Genomic DNA, 20,046 nt, shown 5'->3' with positions numbered 1-20,046 from the left:
ACAGTTACTTACGGTGATAATACTTCAATATTCAAATTAGTATGGTGGAAATAGTATTCACACACTGCCACCTAGAACAAAAATCATACCACATGCAGATGGAAAAAATTAGAGAGAATGCTGATCTGGCTTCAGCTCTGTATCCACTGAATGTCTGTGACGGGGCCTATCTTGCAAACCTCTTTGTGCTGTTTCATTAGCATATCAAGATCCTGCTCATCACCCAAGAAGCATTAACAGCCTGATTCACAAATGCAGTCAACACATAATGAGCAGAACATCAAGTGACCATGTGCATAACAGTGAAGGGGCCACTGCACAGAACTGCATGTATAACTATACACAGCGGGCTCTCCTTGAGCAATTGGGAAACCTGAAAAAGCAGCATTCCCAATCATGTGGCGAGAGCCCAATGCATGTACACACGAGGACTCTTTAGAGACACTCAAATGCATGCATGGAGAATGGGGGCATGTGATCCAACTCCTCTCACTGAATTGTCCACCCGCAAGGGCAAAGAAGCTATCACTAATTTATACAACACTTACAGCCCTCTTCAGATGCTCTTGAAAAAATAAAAATAAAGCAGGGACACTGTACTTGTGCACAGTATCCTGAGAGCACACCTTGGGGATTAGTCCCCATGCTGATGCACATAGAAGCGCCACCTGCTTGCTGTCCGAAGACAAACATTTGTCTGAAGACAAACAATGGACAAACACTTCCAATGGTCTAGCAAGGCTGGTTTTGGCCACATTTATGCGGATGGGGAACTAAGTTTGTCAGATTTGTTACTTGCTCTCAGTGAATGGTAGTTGAGCGCACACATTTCCCAAGTCTGAGTCTAACTCTCTGGACTTTAGTGAGCTTAAACAGCACTTAGAGGGATGGAAAAGTGTCTGCTAAATGAGAAGGGTATGCACAGGCACACATACACACACACATACACACACACACACATACACACACACACACACACACAGTGTGTGCCTCCCAACTTCCAGCATATATATTTGGAAAGGTTTTGCTGGATAATGGCATTTATTTATTACATTTCTACACTGCTTTGGATAGTTAATGAGAGCAAAGTTAATGGAGATCGCATAAGCGGTACCAACCTCTGCCAGCATTTCACTCAGCCCCCTCCACTCTTCTTGGTGCCATGGAAAGGGACTGCTTCTCACTGGCGGGTGGGCAGAGATGCTGGCTATATAGGACATCTGGGAGATAAATCTGGTTGCACATTTATTCATAAACTAGCGTTATATACCACTGACTAAAGTTAAAATTTCTATCAATGCAACAATTTTAGAATTGTAGTTAATAACACTTCAGATGCATCACAAAGAAATAACTTATCTGAAAGAGGTCTTGTGGAAATTGAGAAAACTTAGTTAGGGCTACAGTGCCATGCTCTCTGCTGCGAGATCTGCTGCCTACAATCCCAGCTGCAGCTCCATCTGATGGTGGCTTTTGCTCCTGTGACGGCTGCACTGCTGCCCTCCTCCTCCGCCATCCACCTCCACCAGCAGATATGGAATTCTCATGAGAGGGGACTTTGGACTCTCCCACGAGATTTTGGACGAGGTTTGTGGCCAGAGCTGGAGAGGAGGAGACCCAACTGGGGGAGGGTGGAGGAGAGGGGAGAAAGAGGTGGGGGCAAACAGGTGGGGGTGCAACAGACTGGGGCACCCTGGAAATGAGTCCCAGTGCCAGCCCAGGCAGGTGGCTGCTGACCTGCCCCAGACCGAAAGAGAGAGGGTGCACAGGTGCAGCTGCTCAGATCTTGCCTTGAAGCCAAGGGAAAGCCCCCCTACCAATCGCTGGCCTCACCGCATTGAGGCTAACAGCCATTGCGTGGCCCACCCAGGTGGCTAGCTGCAATCAGGTAACCACTACAGCCATGGGGGACAGGTGTGCATGACTGGTCTCTGGGGGGCCCTTTGAGGAAGTGTCTCCCCTTGCCTATTAGACTGTATGCCCCTGCTAGTAGTATATTCATAAATCACTGTGTGCTGTGGAGCTTAGCTTGTTGAAGTGGATCATTTTTAGTGGTCTGCTTGCCTTGGTAGGCTGGCTACAATGGACTGGATTGAGGACTAGGTTGGAAATACTTAACAGTTTTGCACCTCAAAAAGCTAGGGAGCAGGAAAAAGGAACACTGAGAAAAAAATAAGATAAGAGAAAAAACATAAGGACATAAATGAAAGATTAGAAAAGTAGAAATTTGTTCTGACACAATCAAATCAAATCTCAGGCAAAACTTGAAAATGAAGTAGTTAACTATACTCTGTAGAAGGAAACTGAGGCATTAATCCAGAATAATAACTGTGATAAAGACCATTATGAGTCAGTGCAATAGCCTGTCAGATCTTGGAAAATCTTCATATGTGTAATAGCATTTGTCTAATTGGTTTGGAAATAATATATTATTCAATATTGTGTACATGTGCACACTCTTCATTATTTTATAATGAGGGGGGAACCCAGTAAGCCTTTAAACAAATGTGTTTTTATATTCTGCATATTTCCTGATAATTATATTTCACCTCCATTTCAAATCTTGCCACAAGATACTTTACATAAACAGAAGTTTGCTGCAAACCTCTTTCTTCCAGCAGTCATGCAAATGAGCATCCAAAAGAATATCAGTCTTCATGCGATGGAGGAGTAGTTCCTCTCCTCTTCTGACAAATGATATGACCTAGGATGTTCATGTAAATATGCAGAGTTTTACACAGTTAAAGCTCCCAATTTACACAGCTTCTGTCCCTCAAAGAAAAGGGAGTTCTTAGAAACTGGAAAGTTTGTATGGAGCTCCTGACTCACATGTTACATCACTCTCATGTTGAAGGCAAAGGGGAGCATTGATCCACCAGATAATGAATGAAATGGAGCCTTTGTTAAGTGTATATGTGAGTATATGATTTGAAATAACTTTTCCGCACTGAGTAAAGCAATATTGTTATATATCAAACAGGGGCCAAGTTCCAGCTGAGGCAGAATTGAATTATTTAGGAGTGGCAAAGACACTTGAAATGTATGGTGTTGATCTTCATCCTGTCTATGTAAGTAGTTGGGTTTTTGTTGTTGTTGTTTTTTAAGAGCCTACTCAGGGATAAACTCAGATTGTAAAGATTGATCTTTCCATTGAAGTAAATGTGGCAGCCTGCACACTCTATGATGTTGTAGTGATGAAAAAGTATCCTTTTTCCTAAAAAGGAAAAAAGCCCGGGAAGTTCAAATCAAAGGGACCAATCCAGAGGGCTGGGCAGGGATTTCTGGCTGAGCCACCAGCAGAAGCTTTGGCTTGTTGCTGAAGTGTGCTACTATTCATTTTGGGTCTGCCTTAGTCACACGCCTTTGAAGGCCTAGGACTGCTCAGCCTTTTTTTGTGAGGGTTTTGCCACTTTATCCTCCCCTAGGAATCTTATGTGGAAAGAGTGGTTTGTCCTGCATCAAAATAAAGTGAATGGTGGCAGTCTACTGTGAACCCCTTACAGACACGAATTAAATCCGCCCCCCCACCCCCAAGCTGGCTCTGGTAGGAGTCATGACAGATGTACATATCAAATTATAAGTGATAAAGGTTTAAAACTGTTAACATACCTTAAAATCAAATCAAAGCACATTAAGAGGTAATGAGTGGCATTTTACTGTGGGGACAGACTGGCCCTCTGCCATCAATACTCAGCAACCAGAGAAAGTCAAGTTTATTAGGCAGGAATTAGAGTTCCATGGCTTACCAGTGCCAAAGGGGCATGTCTACTCTCTAAAGCTGCAGCACTTACAGTTTTCTGCTCATCCCAAGATTGAATATTCTGAGCTCCTACCAAATTAATGGGAACTGTCTTCAGGACATGCCAAGGTGCCGGGAACAGAGGAGGAGGGTAAGCTGGAATTCTTACACAGCTATTGCAGGCCAGAAGGCCCATATCATTGGGGACCAAGAGTGATGGCTTGGTACATAGTCACAGAGATGTGCACAGAACCGATGGGTGGGGGTGTGTGCCTTTAAGGGTGGGTTAGGATGCAGCATAACTCTTTACTGCCCCATTGCAACGTTTACCGGATATACCCGGAAGTATGAGGTGCGCCTGCGCGCATCATGCGCATGCACCCAACACATGCAAGCGCACCTCGTACTTCCAGGTATATCTGGTAAACATTGCAAAGGGGCGGCAGGGAGGTACACTGCCACCTCAACGGGCTTTTTGGATGTTACATGCTGGTGGGGGAAACGTGGCTGGAGGAAGTGCATCCTCCCCGCCCTTAAAGGCATCCCCCACCATCGAACCTTTGAGCCGACCAGGGTTCAAACCAGTTCGGAGGCCTGTAAAAGGGCCTCCAAAACCAGTTCGTGCTCATCCCTACATATTCAGTGGGGTAGTTGATTTTTTTCTTTGAACAGCAAACTTTATTTTATATTTACTTATTTATTGTAAAATTTGTATACCGCCTTTCATTAAAACAATCTCAAGGTGGTTCACACAAAAGTTAAAACAAGATTACAAAAATTACACAATTAAAATATCAGCTAGAATATAAAAATACAGATCTGATTAAAAGATTTAAAAACAAGCACAATATAACTAGAAGATACAAAGCAGCAGCAATAGAAACAATCATATAAAAGCCTGGGTAAAAAACCAAGATTTCACAAACTTTCTAAGAACTGTGATGGAGACTGAGGAGGGGATGGCTACTGGGAGAGCATTCCAGAGTCTGGGGGCAACAACTGAGAAGGCCGGGTCCCACATGCACGACAGCTAAGCCTCGCTCATTGTTGGCACCCAGAGCAGAGCCCCCCACCCCCCGATGACCTCGTCAAGCAGGCAGCAACCTTTGAGAGCAGGCGGTCCCTCAGGTATCCAAGACCCAAACTGTTAACCTCAGGCCTCAAACTCCAGTGCTATATCACAAACTACTTTTGAAATTATCTTTAGTTTCAAAAGTAGTTTGTCATTCAGCATAGAGGCTGAGTCTTGTTAGGTATGTAAACCTGGTTGTACTTTTCTTTTGATTCTGGACAATGTCAACAATCCTGTTACCTGGCTAGGGAAAATTAGCCTCACAACGCATAAAACAGTAATTATGTTATTATATAACTCAATGCTCTTTGTTTTGTTTTGTTTTGTTTTTTTTAAGTGGGGTTTAAATCTGCAGGAACATATACTTAAGAGAAGCATGGATTAAGCAGATATATACCTAAGGAACACTAATAGGCTTTCTGCGAAAGAATGTGGTTTCGTTTTCATTTAAAGGACAATTAACTGTGCTGAAAAAACAACATGGATTACAAATCTGAGGGATTTATTCTAAGTGTTACAAGATGAAAGGGGTTCACTACAAGGGATATGTTCAGGCAGGAAGGATGAAATAATCTGAGTAAGGCCCTTAAAAAGTTCAAAATAACAGGAAGAAATAGTAATTAGTAGCTCAGAAGTACAGGGGCTGTTTAATATACATACAGTATTTAAGTTACCTTAAATACAGGACATCTTTTAAAAAATCATTTAATTAGAGATGGACATTTGCACCATTTCACTTTGAATAGATTTGGAAACCAGCAGAATAATTGCTGAGAGAGAGAGGGAATAACTCAGTTTCTGAATTTTCTGAGCCTGATGGGGAAATTAAACCTTCTCTCTCTGATCCTCACAACATCCTCTGCTATTTAAAAAGGCACCCAGAAAAGCCTTCTGCTATTTAAAACGGCATCCCAGAAAGGCCAAGTATAAGCTCTGTTGTTTTCATAGGAGCTACTTTTAGCACTGCTCCCAGGAAAATGGAAGGGAAGCTCACCTTCATGGGGGACTCATGGAGAAAGAGGTTTTTCTCACACAGTGTAGGAGGTCATCATCCCTGATGATGGTTGTGTTCTCCTACTTGCTCCACCAATAGGTTAGTTTCAGGTAGATCAAGCAGGTAGCTGGTCCAGATCCCTTACCCAGCAGGCAGTGGCAGTGGCGTATCGGGGGGAAACGGCGCCCAGGGCAAGCTCTGGACCTGAAATGGCGCCCCCCCACCCCCCGGCCCCCACATACCTGTGCCGGTGCGGCGGCGCCCCAGGTGGCAGATCGCCGGCGGTGGCGGCGATTCGGCGGCGGCGGGTCGCCCGCTGAGTGCAGCGGTGGTGGCGGCGATTCGGCGATGGCGGGTCGCCCGCTGAGTGCAGCGGTGGCTGGCGGCAATTGGCTGTAGTGTAGCGGCCTGAGCGGCGGCGGATCGCCCGCCGAGGAGTGCAGGGAGAGTGACAGCAGGCCTCGGTGTCGCTCTGCCTGCACTTCTCAGCAGGCAATCCGCCGCTGCTCGGGCCGCTACACTACAGCCAATCACCGCCAGCCACCAGTCACCGCCGCACTTGGCGGGCGACCAGCCGCCGAATCGCCGCCGCCCGCCCGCCGCCACACTCGGCGGGCGATCCGGGGGGCGGGGGGATGCCACTTTTTGGCGCCCCCCCCACGTGACCCGCCGGGGTGGCGCCCAGGGCACGTGCCCTGCCTGCCCCCCTATTGTTACGACCCTGGGCAGTGGTGGGAACAACTGTGGTGGTGGCAGTGGCAGCAGCTTGGGAAATATTTTCCGTAGTGTATCTTATATTATCCATAGTGTATCTTTCTACAGAGCCACCTAATGGCGCAGCAGAGAAATAACTTGCCTAAGGAGCAAGAGGTTGCTGGTTTGAATCGCTGCTGGTATGTTTTCCAGACTATAGGAAACACCTATATCAGGCAGGCGCGATATAGGAAGATGCTGAAAGGCATCATCTCATACTTTGCGGGAGATGGCAATGGTAAACCCCTCCTGTATTCTACCAAAGACAACCACAGGGCTCTGTGGTCGTCAGGAGTCAACACCAACTCGATGGCACAACTTTTTCTTTCTACAGGGGTTTGAACAATCACCAAATCCTTCTCCACTCCTTTTTTTCTGTGTTATAAATATAGTTCGGCATCACCCATTTTTGTTCGTTTTCTTCTTCAACTTTCCCATGTATTGATAACACAGTGGGCAGTCATTAAAAAGTATTGTGGTTGTGAAGGGGAAATGGTTGTCATTAATGGATATGTTCAATGTTTAATTTGTCTTGGTGGCATCCAAATATTGCAGAAAGCACTGGGAGGTGCAATTTTTGATCAGCCAACAGAGACTATCACTTCAGCGAAAGCTCCTTGTTTGGTCTTTTCCACTAGTGATTTTTTGCTTCAACTCTACTGATGGATCAGTCTCCCACCCATTAACCCTGGGCAGATGGGGTTGCTTCTGGCTTGGATTTGGGTTCTTAATCCTCAGATTCTGCATCTTCAGACAAAGCCTTACAGCTTTCCCCAAGCCATATGGTGGGAGAGCAAATTCCACCTCTTCATAGTTAAAGGTTAAATAGAGAGTCGAATCATTAAGTCTTGAGGTACAGCAAACTACATTATCACAGGTAATGGAACTGGTACAGTCTTAAGCTCCTACACAGTGACCTGACCACTGCTGCTAACCCTCCCCCCACCCCCGCCCAGTGGCCAGGTATTCAAAGGACAAAGTGTAGTCAATGGTGCTCACTTTGCACAGCCTAGTGAATGTATAAGGTAGGGCTGTTCCTTCTTATGTAAACACTTGACTCCTAACTTGCTGCTTGTTGAGACATTACAATGAAAGTGGCACCTGTTTCAGTACTTGGCCTGCACAGACAAGGAAGGTCAGAACCTTGACATTTTAAGTTGAAAGTGCTTTATGACTGTGAATGTACAGTTGATCAGGCTTGTGTGACCTGGTTATCACAGTATTTCCTTTGGGTACTTTCACCCTCGTGGGCATCTTCCAAATGACACATTCAAGAGAAGGAACAGGAATATGTTTTTTGGGTTGTCCAAGCTTCTAATAGAAATCTAAGATATGAAATCCTAGATTAAAATGACTGAGTGGAACTAGGGGACAGTTGCATAGTAAAATTATCACTGGAAACATAGAAATTTTACTCAAAGAAAATGAGCGTGTAATAGTTGTTATTACTATTGGCTTATACATGAATTTTCTGTTAGAACCATCAATGGCAGCTTATGGAAAAACAAATACAAGTCAAATACAAAATAAAACTGAAAAACAAAATGAATTACAGTAAGATTATGAGACAAAAATGGCATATCCAATTAAAAGTAGAGCAGACGTACAAGCAGCAGATCATTTAAAGTTACATGCAAGCTTGTTGAAAAAGTCTTAAACACATGCTTGGAAATTTACATGGAAGAAGCTCAGCGGATCTCTGAATGGAGGGCATTCTGGAGTGTTGGTGCTACCATTAAGAAGGCCCTATCTCTTGTACCCTTTTTTCTAATCTTACATGATGGTGGAATAGAGATAACTACTACAACAAATATTTATGTATCACTTTTCAACAAAAGTGCTCAAAGGTTTACATTAAAAATACATTTTTAAAAAATTGTTCCCTGTTCCAAAAGGGCTTACAGTCTAAAAAAAAAACATAAGGTGGACAACAGCAACAGCCACTGGATAGATACTGTGCTGGGGTTAAATAGGGATAGTTGCTCTCTCCCTGGTTAATAAAAGGTCCCTCTTTGCTCAGTTAACAGAGGTGTTAGACTTCTTAAGCTACTGTAATCTTAATGTTCAGGCAGGCTCGTGAGGGATAACATGACAGTGGGATAACATGGTGATTACAATGCCTGGAAAGGCAACAAGGTTGGAAATGAGCTATCTTTGAAATGACAGTGTGCATTCATTCAGAATGTGTAAGTTAAAATTAGTTTACTGTTTGTAAGATTAGAAATATTACGCTGTGCTTTAACTTCTGGAAGATAAACAATCAATCAAAGAAAGCACCAGTTTTGAAGGTATAAGCTGCTAGCTTCTCATGTCAATATTTGTGAAGTACATGTATATTTACTTGTCTAATTTAAAAATTTATTTTTCAGGGGGAAAACAAATCTGAATATTTTTTAGGGCTAACCCCTGTAGGTGTGGTTGTCTATAAGAATAAAAAACAAGTAGGAAAGTATTTTTGGTAAGTAAAATCGGTCAATTTTGCCCAGATAACAGTAATGCGGCTTAATGAATTGTAATCAATCATCTTTATTATGGTCATAGACCAGCATAAAGCCAAAGCAATAGGGAATAACACAAAATCATTAGCAAGTTATAAACCTATAGAATTAAAACACTGTGTAAAACTGTAAAAGTCTGCTGATGTGAGGGATATCATAGTGAAATAAAGGCAATAGCAGAATATAAAACTATTTAACTGAATAAAAATGTAAAAATCTACCAAAACGGCATAAATGAAATCTAAAATCTGAGAAGAATCTGTTAATAAAATTAATGAAAGCTGATTATAAAAGGCTATGTTAGTATAGCATATCTCTTGCTTGCAGGGGGAAGCTGATTTCCCTGATCTTTCTGCTTAGGTGAACATAGCCCCAGTAATAGAGTACATAGTGTTTCCACACCACAGCAGGCAGCAAGGTTCATTGGGAGGATCCAACACAACACAACATCCAAGAGCCCAACTGTTATTCCCTCTTATTTCTCCCCTGCCTTTTCCTGTCACCAGTGTCAGACTTTCCAGTTGTTCCCTCTTATTTCTCCCCCTGCACACGCTCGTTTCCCCATTGCCATTGTCAGACTCTCTAATTACTCCTTCTTATTTCTCCCCTGCCTTTCCCCTGTCACCTGTCAGACTCTCCATTCCCTCTGCTTTCCCTGTCACCTGTATTCCTCGGTTCTTGGTTGCTGCTTTGCTCCCCCACTCCCCCCCTTCCCCTTTCGCTCGCCGCTTGGGCTCTTGCATGGCAAGATGGGGGAATTGGCTCTGCTCCTGTCACCTCTTTGCTGCCACTGCACTGGCAAGAGCCCATGTGGCCGCTGTTACAGCAGCAAACAGGCAACGGGGCGGAGCCGATTTCCCCTACCTTGCCATGCAAGAGCCCAAGTGGCGGGGGAAAGGTGAAGGTGGGTTGGGGAGTAGAGTAGCAACCGAGAGCTGACGAGGAATCCAGGTGACAGGGAAAGGCAGTGGGGGAGAGCAGCAGCCGTGGAGGAAGCGGCACTATCTGGGAGCCTAGGGGACTTGGAAGCAGTAACCAGCGGTGGCAAGAGGGTGAGTGAGTGGCCCAGTGAGCAGCTCTTCAGGATCACTGTGCGGGGGGCAGGGGGGGCTTGAAGGCTGTGTGCGTGCAGTTGTGCAGCTTAGAGGGAAAGGTGCCCCGGGAATTGAGAGACAGTTTAAGCCAGAGACTAAGGGTGGCCATCCACTCTGGCCTCCACCTCTATCATGACCATTTCCAGCCGCAAGGTGGCGTTTGAGACACAATAGCATTTGGAGGGCCACTCTTAGAAATTTGGACTGCACTCGTTCTAGTGGAGCAAAATTGGAGGGGCTTAATGTTTGATTTCTAAATATCTTTTAATGAAAATAATCCCAAAGTGATTTACAGTATAATTAAAACAATGCACAATTAAAATACATAAAGTTCAGATAAATATATCTCTAAAGGTTTAAAAACATGTATAAAACAATAACACACAAAACACAAGCCAGCAGCAGTAAAAACTAATCATATAAAAGCCTGGGTGAGGAATCACATTTTTACTTGTTTTCTAAAAACTGATGGAGGCTGAGGAGCAGATGCCAGTCGGGAGAGCATTCCAAAGCCTGGGGATAGTGACTGAGAAGGACCTGTCCTGTGTGCTCAACAGTCGAGTCTCTCTTGCTGTTGGCACATGGAGCAGAACCACCTTTTATTATCTTGTCAGGAGGGCAGAAACCCTTGGGAGCAGGTGGTCCTTCAGATGTTCAGGGCCCAAACTGTTAAAGGCTTTAAAGGTCAAAACCAGCACCTTGAATTGGATCCGAAAACAAATTGGTGTTGCCAGTGCAGCTCTTTCAGAATGGGTGCAATATGATCCCAACAGGCAGCTCCGGATAAAATACTAGCTGCCATATTTTGAACTAGCTGCAGTTTTCCAATATTATTCAGGGGTAGCCCCATGTAGAGCGTGTTACAGTAATCCAGCCATGACATGATTTAAGGCGTGGGTAACTGTGGCCAGATCTTCCGCCTTGAGAAAGGGAAGAGCTGGCACACTAGCCAAAGCATGTCTGGCCACCACCTCACTTGAGCATCCAAAAGCAGAGCTGGGTCCAACAGTACTCCCAAGCCGCACACTTGCTCTTTCAAGGGGAGTTAAACTCCATCCAGAACTGGTCTAATCCCTTCATTCAGATTGGCTCTCCTAATGACCAACAACACTTCCATCTTATCTGGATTCAATTTCAGTTTACTAGTCCACATCCACTTCATGGTCTCCAGCCCCCAATTCAGGTCATCCACTGCTTCCCTAGGATCAGGTAATAAGGAAAGATCTGCATATTACTGACAACTCAGTCCAAGTCCACAGCTAACTTCTCCCAGTGGTTTCATGTAGATGTTGGACAGCATGAGGGACAAAACCACCCCTGCGGGATCCCACAAGCCAGTGGTCAAGGAGACGAGCAGTAGTCCCTAAGCACCACCTTCTGGACCCTTCCCGCAAGAAAGTGGTGCCTCCAGTCCCCATACTTGAGATACGGTCCAGAAGAATACCATGGTTGGTATCTGCTGGACTGCTGAGCAGTGCAGCAGATCCAACAGGAACACATGCCCCTGGTCAATCTCTTGGCGTAGGTCATCCACTAGGGTGACCATGGCAGTTTCAGCCCCATATCCAGGACAGAAGCCAGATTGAAAGGGATCTAGATAATCCATATCATCCAAGACCCTCTGCAGCTGAGATGCCACCACACCCTCGATAACCTTGCCCAAAAAAGGGAGATTAGAAACAGGTTTATAATTGTTCCAGGTTGGGAGGATCAAGGGATGACTTTTTTTTAATAGTGGTCTCACCACCGCTTCCTTGAGGCATGATGGCATCCTGTTCTCCCTTAATCATAGCCCCCAACAACCTGCCCATACCCTCCCTGGTGGATTATATTAGCCATGAAGGGCAAGGGTCAAGAGCATACTACATTGCCTGCACACTCCCCAGGATCTTGCCCACATCCTTAGGTTGCACCAACAAAATAGGACTAGATGGTACCCAAGGCACATCTGCCAGAACTGCCAAAATTCTGGTGTCCAAATTGGCATGGATGCTATTTGACTTTGTCTGCAAAGTAGCATGGAAACTGGTCACAGCATGCTTTAGATGGTTCTTCCCCCATTACACAGCGGGATGTGTGAAGCAGTAACTTTGCTACACAAAGAAGCTCTTCTGTCCAACACGAGCAGATGTAATGGAGGCAGAGAAAAAAACACTTCTTTGCCACCCTCACCACCATGGAGTAGTCCTGACAGTGGGGTCTAACCCATGTTTAGTCGGATTAGTCATGGCTCTTCCTCCAGCATCATTCCAGCCATTGTCTGAGTTGTTTCATTGCCCTAAGCTTCTCAGAAAACCAAGGAGCAGAACGGGCTCCACCAAGCCAGAGCGCGTGTTTAGAAGCAACCGTGTCAATAGCCCGGGATGTTTCCATGTTTCAGAGGTTCACCAGGGCCTTGACAGAATCACCAGCTCTGGAAACTGGAAAATTCCTCAGGGCTGTCTGGAAACAGAACTGATCCATAATCTCTCGGGGTACACCATTCTAATTGGTCTACCACTCCTGCAGAGGGTAGATTTGAGCAGTCAAACTAAACCCACCAGATAATGATCTGTCCATGACAAGGAAGTTCTCTCAAACTCACCCATCTCCCAGGTCATTCATTCCCTGGTCTGCAAAAACCAGATCCAAAGCATGCCCTGCCTTGTGGGTAGGGCCCAATACCAATTGAGATAGGTACAGTAGTTTCATAATGTTATATCTCATTCTGGACTGGATAGTTTAACATTTCCTGATCTCAAGATATGCATTTAAATGGTTTCTCTTTAATGAACTGGTATGTTTCCCAGACTATGGGTAACACCTTTGATGGCAATGGTAAACCCCTCCTGTATTCTACCGAAGACAACCACAGGGCTCTGTGGTCGCCAGGAGTCGACACCGACTCGAAGGCACACTTTACTTTACTACAGAGAAAGTACCTTGATTATAAACATACTACTTACCAAAGAAAACCACAGGGCTCTGTGGGTGCCAGGAGTCAAAATCGACTTGACGGCACACTTTACTTTACCTTACCTGCAAAGATAGAAACCATCATTAACTATACATCGTTCAGGAGCAGATATTTCCAATACAAGAGAACCTCATTAATTGCAGGTCCAGCACTCACATATCCGTGGTCAGGTAACAGACACCCAACCTCGGTATATGCGGAGGGGGTGGGAATTAGCATTAAAATGGTCAAATCTGCATATCTGTCATTCGGGGGTGGCAGGAAATGACCTCAGAGATCATTTCCTGATGCCATTTTAAGATCGGGAACCATTTTATGACTCGTTTTATTTAAAAAATGGGGTGGGGGAAGGTGTTCTGATCTTTGACTGGGTTTTTTGCTCTTGTGGGGCATCTTTGGACTGCTGAAGGTTACTGGAGCATGGTGGGGCACTTTATTTGGCCCATTTTTTTCTTTGGGGGGTGATTTTGGGGCAATTTTGGCGGTGCAGGAAACTCCCCCCCTTTACATTTACTTTAATGCCTTGTTCACAAATTTGCTATCCACGGTCCTCCCCTGTGGAACGGAATAATGGGGTTCTCCTGTATATTTATTGTTGAGAATCAGTGTAGAATAATGGCCTATGTTTCCACTTAATGACTGTCTTGTCTTGATAGCAAATTGGTGCATTCAGTGATAAAATCTTACTCTATTCAAATTTCTTGTGTGTTTGTTGGCATTGTCATTATGAATATATTGTCTTTTCTAACTTTCAGGCCTAGGATTACAAAGGTCCACTTCAAGGAAACTCAGTTTGAACTCAGAGTTCTGGGGAAAGATGTAAGTTTATACATTCTACTTTAACTATTCCCCAAAACATTTTCCCTCAAAAGTACATGGGATTTTCTCCACCTCTCTTGTTTCTCTTGTCCATTACATTTCAGTCAGAGATTCTTAGCATCTTAGTACAGAATGGGACTATCTGTGCCATCTATTATAGTAATACCCTATTAGAGTAATAGGGTACCTATTCATGCTTAAATAAATCTCGGCTAATCAGAGTAGATTAGAATGCATGGATGCGATGCCACAGTTGCATGTAATCCGTTCTTATAATAAACATGTTGTATTTTTTTTATTATTTCAAATGATTAATAGGATGAATGGGGAATTTGGAAGTCCTATGAGGCAGCCCTACCTGGGTAGGGCTGCTCGTGTGGAGCGCTGGTGCTGCCCCACCAGGTAACCTGAGTTTTATACTTGGGCTATTACTGAGGTAGAAGGGTGTGAGTGTGCCCTTCCACCCCATTACCCAGTTGTGTGTCTGCTTGGGCTGTCTGCAGCCACAGAGCCGGGTGCCTAGAGCGTCTGGCTTGTGGGGAAATTCCCCAGTGTACCATGCTGGATTTCTGGAGGCCAGGGTGCATTTCCCCAGTCTCCAGATGGCTGTGTGGCTCACCGCAGCACTGGTTGTGTGGGTGCATGAGCCACATGGCCCAAGAAAGGGAGACGATAGTCTGTGGGGGAGGTAAAAGCGATCCTGCCTTCCTCCCTGCCCTGCTCACAGATCATGTGTGCTTTCTCCATGCTGCCCTTTTAAAACACCTTGTTTACTGAAATGCTGGACCTTGGTTAGGAATAGGATCGCCTTCCTTGATACATACCTTCTCCGCAACCAAGTCTACCCTTGTTCACCATTAGATTCGATGGCCACCAACCTAGTTAAAAGCATATTAACTTTGATGAATTACACTCCAGTTCAGAACCCTGAACAGGAATTCTCTTAACTAAGTTAGTGAAAGTCAGCCTTAATGCTGACCCAAAGCAGCATTATAATACTGATCCAAAATAAATTAGCCTTGAATATGGGCTATCACATTTCCATGTACTAAATACATGGAAAACAGTTTGTTGCATTTAGTGCTGTGATAAAACTTCACATTATGACCTTTATTATGGCCATAGAACAGCATAAAGCCAAAGCAATGTGGAATAACACAAAATCATTAGCAAGTTATAAACCTATAGAATTAAAACACTGTGTAAAACTGTAAAAGTCTGCTGATGCGAAGGATATCATTGAAATAAAGGCAATAGCCGAATATAAAACTATTACACTGAATAAAACTGTAAAAAGCTACCAAAACGGCATAAATGAAATCTAAAATCTGAGAAGAATCTGTTAATAAAATTAACGAAAGCTGGTTATAAAAGGCTGTGTTAGTAATACATACCCCTTGCTTGCAGGGGGGAAGCCTTTATTCAGGGATCAGTATTATGCTTAAAGGAAAGCATAACTACATATAGCTTCTCCCCCAGGCAAATTAAATTAAAGATTATAAACCACTGAAAAAATCAAAGCTCTTAAAAAGCTGTGCTTATCCAGTAATCATGTAATGCTAATGGGAAAGGGCAAGCAATGCCACTTTGCTTCAGGAACTAAAATCTTGCTTAGATATATGATCAAAATGTGGATTTCGTTATGTGGAAATTTTCAGGGTAATGCTGCATTTAGTTAAATATACATATATGTGAAGCTGCCTTATACTGAGTCAGACCTTTGGTCCATCTAGCCCAGTGTTGTCCGCTCTGATTGGAAGTGGCCACCAGGTTCTCAACTGGAGTTAGTTCCCACCATCCCCTGTTTCAATTGGACAGGCCAAGGACTGTGCTTGGGGCCTTCTTTGTGCAAACCATGTGCAGTATCACTGAGTTAGGACTCTTCCCCCTCCAACAGCAGTGTGAGGTATATTAAGCTACAAAGGGGTTATACTTGCATGGTTTGGAAATTTGGAAATGTGGAGTATAAATCCTGGAAATAAAGAAAACATCATACTGCACTACCCATCATACAATGTTGCTAACTGGACTAAGAGGCACATTTCAAACGATGGTTCTCTTATATTTAGCAGGGTGAGAGCAACTGTCTCCATTCAACCCGGCCTATAATTTTACCAGTGACTCCCTACATCCTCACTTCTTTTTTAAACATTGTGATCAGCTTTGGGGAGTGATCACAATGGGAATTACCCCCCCCCCATTTTTCTGCTATGTAAATATCAGACTCCCAGAGGACGGGGTGGCTTCCTAGCCCTTCTTGAACCCCAGAATGACTGGGTAAGCACACACACACAAAAGGCCAGCCTCAGAAGCAGCCAGGGTAGGAGATTAGCTTGTCACCTGAGCTCTTCTCCTGGCTTGCTTCATTCAACCAGTTCCCTCTCCTGGAGAACTCCTGGCTCCCATACTCAGAAGCAGCTCCTCATCATCAGCTGTCTTGTCTTTAAATACCCCAGTGCAGAGCTGACAAGGCTTAAAGCCTACTTCTAGCCCCTCCCCCTTCCTGACCTTGCTTCCTGTTTCCTGCCACACCCAACCTAGCTGTCTCCCTGGAGCTGTTCTCTGCAGCTTTCCCTGCCTTGCCCTCTCAACCCCAATGGGATCCGACCAGTCTGGACCCTTCTCATCTCTACTGCCCCCTGAAGGGAACGAAAGCCCCTTAGGAGGGATGCCACGCCCTTCTCCAAACTCCACAGGGCCACCCAAGCAACCAGGTAATATGGCATCCCGACAGTAAACACCTAGTGAATTTTTTAAAAGCAGTATATGAATATCAGTAACACAGTAAAGATGCTTGTGATCCCATGCACACTTAGGAGTAAGTCTCATTGATCTCAATAGGACATCCTTCTTGGTAAATATGAATAGGATCTGGCTGCACATCTTCCTTGGGCAAAATAGGCTAACCCGGACCTAAACGGCTTAGATCCAGGTTATCTTAGAGAGTGCCTTTTTCTACATGATCCCCATCACACGTTAAGGTAATCGGAGGAGGTCTATCTCCAGTTCCACTGGTTCATCTGGTGGCGACTCAGAGGTGGGACTTCTCTATAGCTGCCCTGGTGGAATGCACTCCCAGCCAAAATCTGTAATCTGAATTCATTGCTAGCCTTCAAGAGAGCCCTTAAAACCTATTTGTTTGGCCTGGCCTTCTAGGGTTTTTAATTTGTTGTCAATTGTTTTTAAGCGCTGTAGCTGTTTTGCCTGGTTCTTCAGGATTTTTAACTGTTTAAATGTGTTAACTGTAAATTAATTTTATGCTGTTTTTATAGTTTTGATTTTAACTGTTAATTGATTTTAATTGTTTTTATTTGGATGTAAACCACCTTTTTGGAAGGGCAGTATATAAGTCGAATGAATGAATAAATAGAAAAGTATTAGAAATTCCAGTTGGGCAACCTTAACCCATTGACAGCGCTAAACAGTAAATATTTTGGTTTGATAGAGTTTCTTAATTCAGGGTGCAGACTAGCCCCCTAACTTATTAAAAATGTTCAACATTTTTAATGGAATGATTGCATTCTTTTAAAAATTCTATAACTTGTGCAACTGTTCATGAAGAAACAACAATAATTCTGTCTGAAATACGCTGTCTAATAAATATACCCTAGTTTTACAGATGTTCTTTTCAAACTCGCTGTAAATTAAATTTGATTGATTGATCGATTGAATATACTGCCCAGTATAAAAATCTCAAGGCAGTGTCCCTTCAGAAGGCTAGTATGTTTCTTACACATTGCATTCTTTTCTTTTTAGGGGTGAGGCTGGGGGCTATAACTCAAGTATGGAACCACTTACTATGTATTTCTTAATTATATGTAATTTGATTGCAGGAAAAGGTGTGCCATGTTTTTGCTTCCTAGTGCATGAATATAAGATATCAAAGACACATGTAGCTTTACATGCCCATACCATCTTTGTCCAAAATTCTTTGTCAGAAGAATTCTTCACAGTGCTTTCACTTTTTTTTAAATTTCAGTGTAATGAAACTTCCTTCTTTTTTGAAGCACACAGCAAAACTGCATGCAAACATTTGTGGAAATGCTGTGTCGAACAACATACATTTTTCAGGTAAGTAAGCTACAACTGTAAAGAACCTGCAATGGTATGATAGAAGACAAGCATATTTTGGGAGAGTTGTTTGAGAGTGTAAGACTAATCCTTATTTGCCATTAAAAGGAAATTATTTTCGGATCAGTTAACTCAGCTGGATTGTTACAGATGGGGATCCCAGCTGGTTTCTTTACACTAGGTTGGATTCAAAGATCTTTGAGTGGAAATAAAACAGCTAGTGCAGTATGGGGTAATTTGCATCAGTGTGCTTTCTGGCCTTGATTCAGAGAATTTTGGAGTTTCATTGACATAAGTGAGATTTAAGTTAGTCTTGATCAGTGAAATTTAAGCATGACTAACCTTTTCTGGATTGGATTTCTGTGTTAAAGAAAAGGAAGACATAAAATGCAGTGGCTTCCCTTTCACTGCAGCCTCTGTTCCCTCTAAGGCGTGCGCACGGTTGCACGCTCACAAGTTTTGTGCATAGCTCAGAATATATGAGGGCAAATATATGATGTGTAATTGCAGAACTTTTTAATTTTTTAAATGACCCAGAATGCCAGAAAATGAGTCCAATTCTCTATCGAGAAAGCTTGGCAAACTTGGATCCCTGGGCTATAAGCATCGATACAGGTAAAGAAATTATGACTTTGAACTTTCATGTTAATTTCTTATTTCTTAGTTCATTTTTCTGATCATAGAATCTTTAGGTATATCTTTAATGTGCTTTTTGTCTCCTGTTTATTTCTGGACTCTGGAACAGCTGTTATATATCATAGACATTGCTCAAAATGAATTCCCTGAGTTTATCTCCTGCCTCATTAAAATTACAGGTATTAAACAAAATGGCAGTTGTGGCATGCTTTGAGCAAGTATGTATATTTATTTACAGATTAAATCTTTATAGGTTAAATTCTTTTCACACATGCATTAGTTTGCTGATTCCTGTAGCCACACCAGAGATTTTCCTCTAGAGATTAAGCAGCTTCCTTGCTGGTGATGGAGTCATGCTAGGAGAGGAGATGTACACATGTCCAATTTTCCTCCTGACATGCAAAAAGGGTATTCCTCTGACTCTTCTAATTAGCAAACATTAATTCCCAGAAAACACAATTTGTAGTGAATTATTTTGTTTTATCTTCCAATTTCTGAACCATTTGGAACTTTATGTCATAATATTTTTAAGTTTGGATATACAATGGTGAGGAATAAAATTACACTGTTACTTAAAGCTGAAAATTTTCAAGCTCCTGTGTGATTTTGCAAAGAGGTTATGTGAGACAACATGTAGGGGAGGGGGGAATGGAAAATCTGTATGTCCAGCAGAGAAAGAAGTGCCTGTAGCAAAAAAAAGAAAAAGAAAAACGCAGGCAGTTTTAATACCATTTCTAACTGAATGATTCTCTGAACAGAATTTTAGAGTTGGAGGCTAGGGCTGTGCACAAAACCACTTGGCCCGGATATCGCTTCTCGGCCTTTTGGCTGGGAAAGCATTTTCTATTGTTGTCATCTGGCCCAGTTCAGTTTGAGTTCGAGCCAAACTTGAACCGCACCAGTTTGGTTTTGGCCCCCTTTGAACCCCCCTCGGTCTGGTCGGGGGGGGGTTGATGAGGCTTAATTTTTAAAAAAAAAACAAAAAAAACCACGTCTCCTCCGAGGCAGGGAGCTTCTCCAAGGTGGTGGAAGTGGAGGTTTGCAGAGGTTCTGCCTCCCCTTCTGTCATGTAAAATTTGTCCGGTTCATCTATTCCCTGGTGTGGCAGCCATTTTGGAGCACGCCGTGCCTGCGCAGTGGGACCTGTGTGGCCGCGCTAGGGAATAGGCCCTGAAAGGGCTGAAGACACCCAAACCAGGTGAATTTTAAAGAAAGGAAAGCCGTCAGGGGGAGGGGGAACCTCCACAGACAACCCCCTCCCACCACCTTGGAGAACCCCCCCTGGAGGGGTTGTTTTAAAAAAAAAAAATCTAAAAGGCTTGTCGAACCCCCAAACTGGTGGCGAGGGGAGGGTTCAGTTCAGGGTTGAGCTGAACCTGGGGGGGGGGGAGGTCATCTTTACCCTGAACCTTCA

At 43.6% G+C, this 20,046-nt stretch overlaps 1 protein-coding gene across 7 annotated transcripts in view; it reads left to right on the top strand.

Annotated features, from left to right (window-relative positions):
- EPB41L4A (erythrocyte membrane protein band 4.1 like 4A) overlaps nt 1-20,046 on the top strand; it is a 193,655-nt gene that overhangs the window by 129,855 nt on the left and 43,754 nt on the right. For all 7 annotated transcript variants that reach the window (XM_053294290.1, XM_053294293.1, XM_053294289.1 and 4 more), the window contains 5 exons: nt 2,981-3,068; nt 8,928-9,016; nt 13,862-13,925; nt 17,905-17,996; nt 18,534-18,611. In XM_053294290.1, the coding sequence (XP_053150265.1) occupies nt 2,981-3,068; nt 8,928-9,016; nt 13,862-13,925; nt 17,905-17,996; nt 18,534-18,611 (411 nt within the window). The remainder of the gene's footprint in view (nt 1-2,980; nt 3,069-8,927; nt 9,017-13,861; nt 13,926-17,904; nt 17,997-18,533; nt 18,612-20,046) is intronic.

Source organism: Hemicordylus capensis, chromosome 2 (assembly GCF_027244095.1).
Source record: "Hemicordylus capensis ecotype Gifberg chromosome 2, rHemCap1.1.pri, whole genome shotgun sequence".
NCBI classification, from domain to species: domain Eukaryota; kingdom Metazoa; phylum Chordata; class Lepidosauria; order Squamata; family Cordylidae; genus Hemicordylus; species Hemicordylus capensis.
This window is presented reverse-complemented; position numbering and strand designations above follow the sequence as displayed.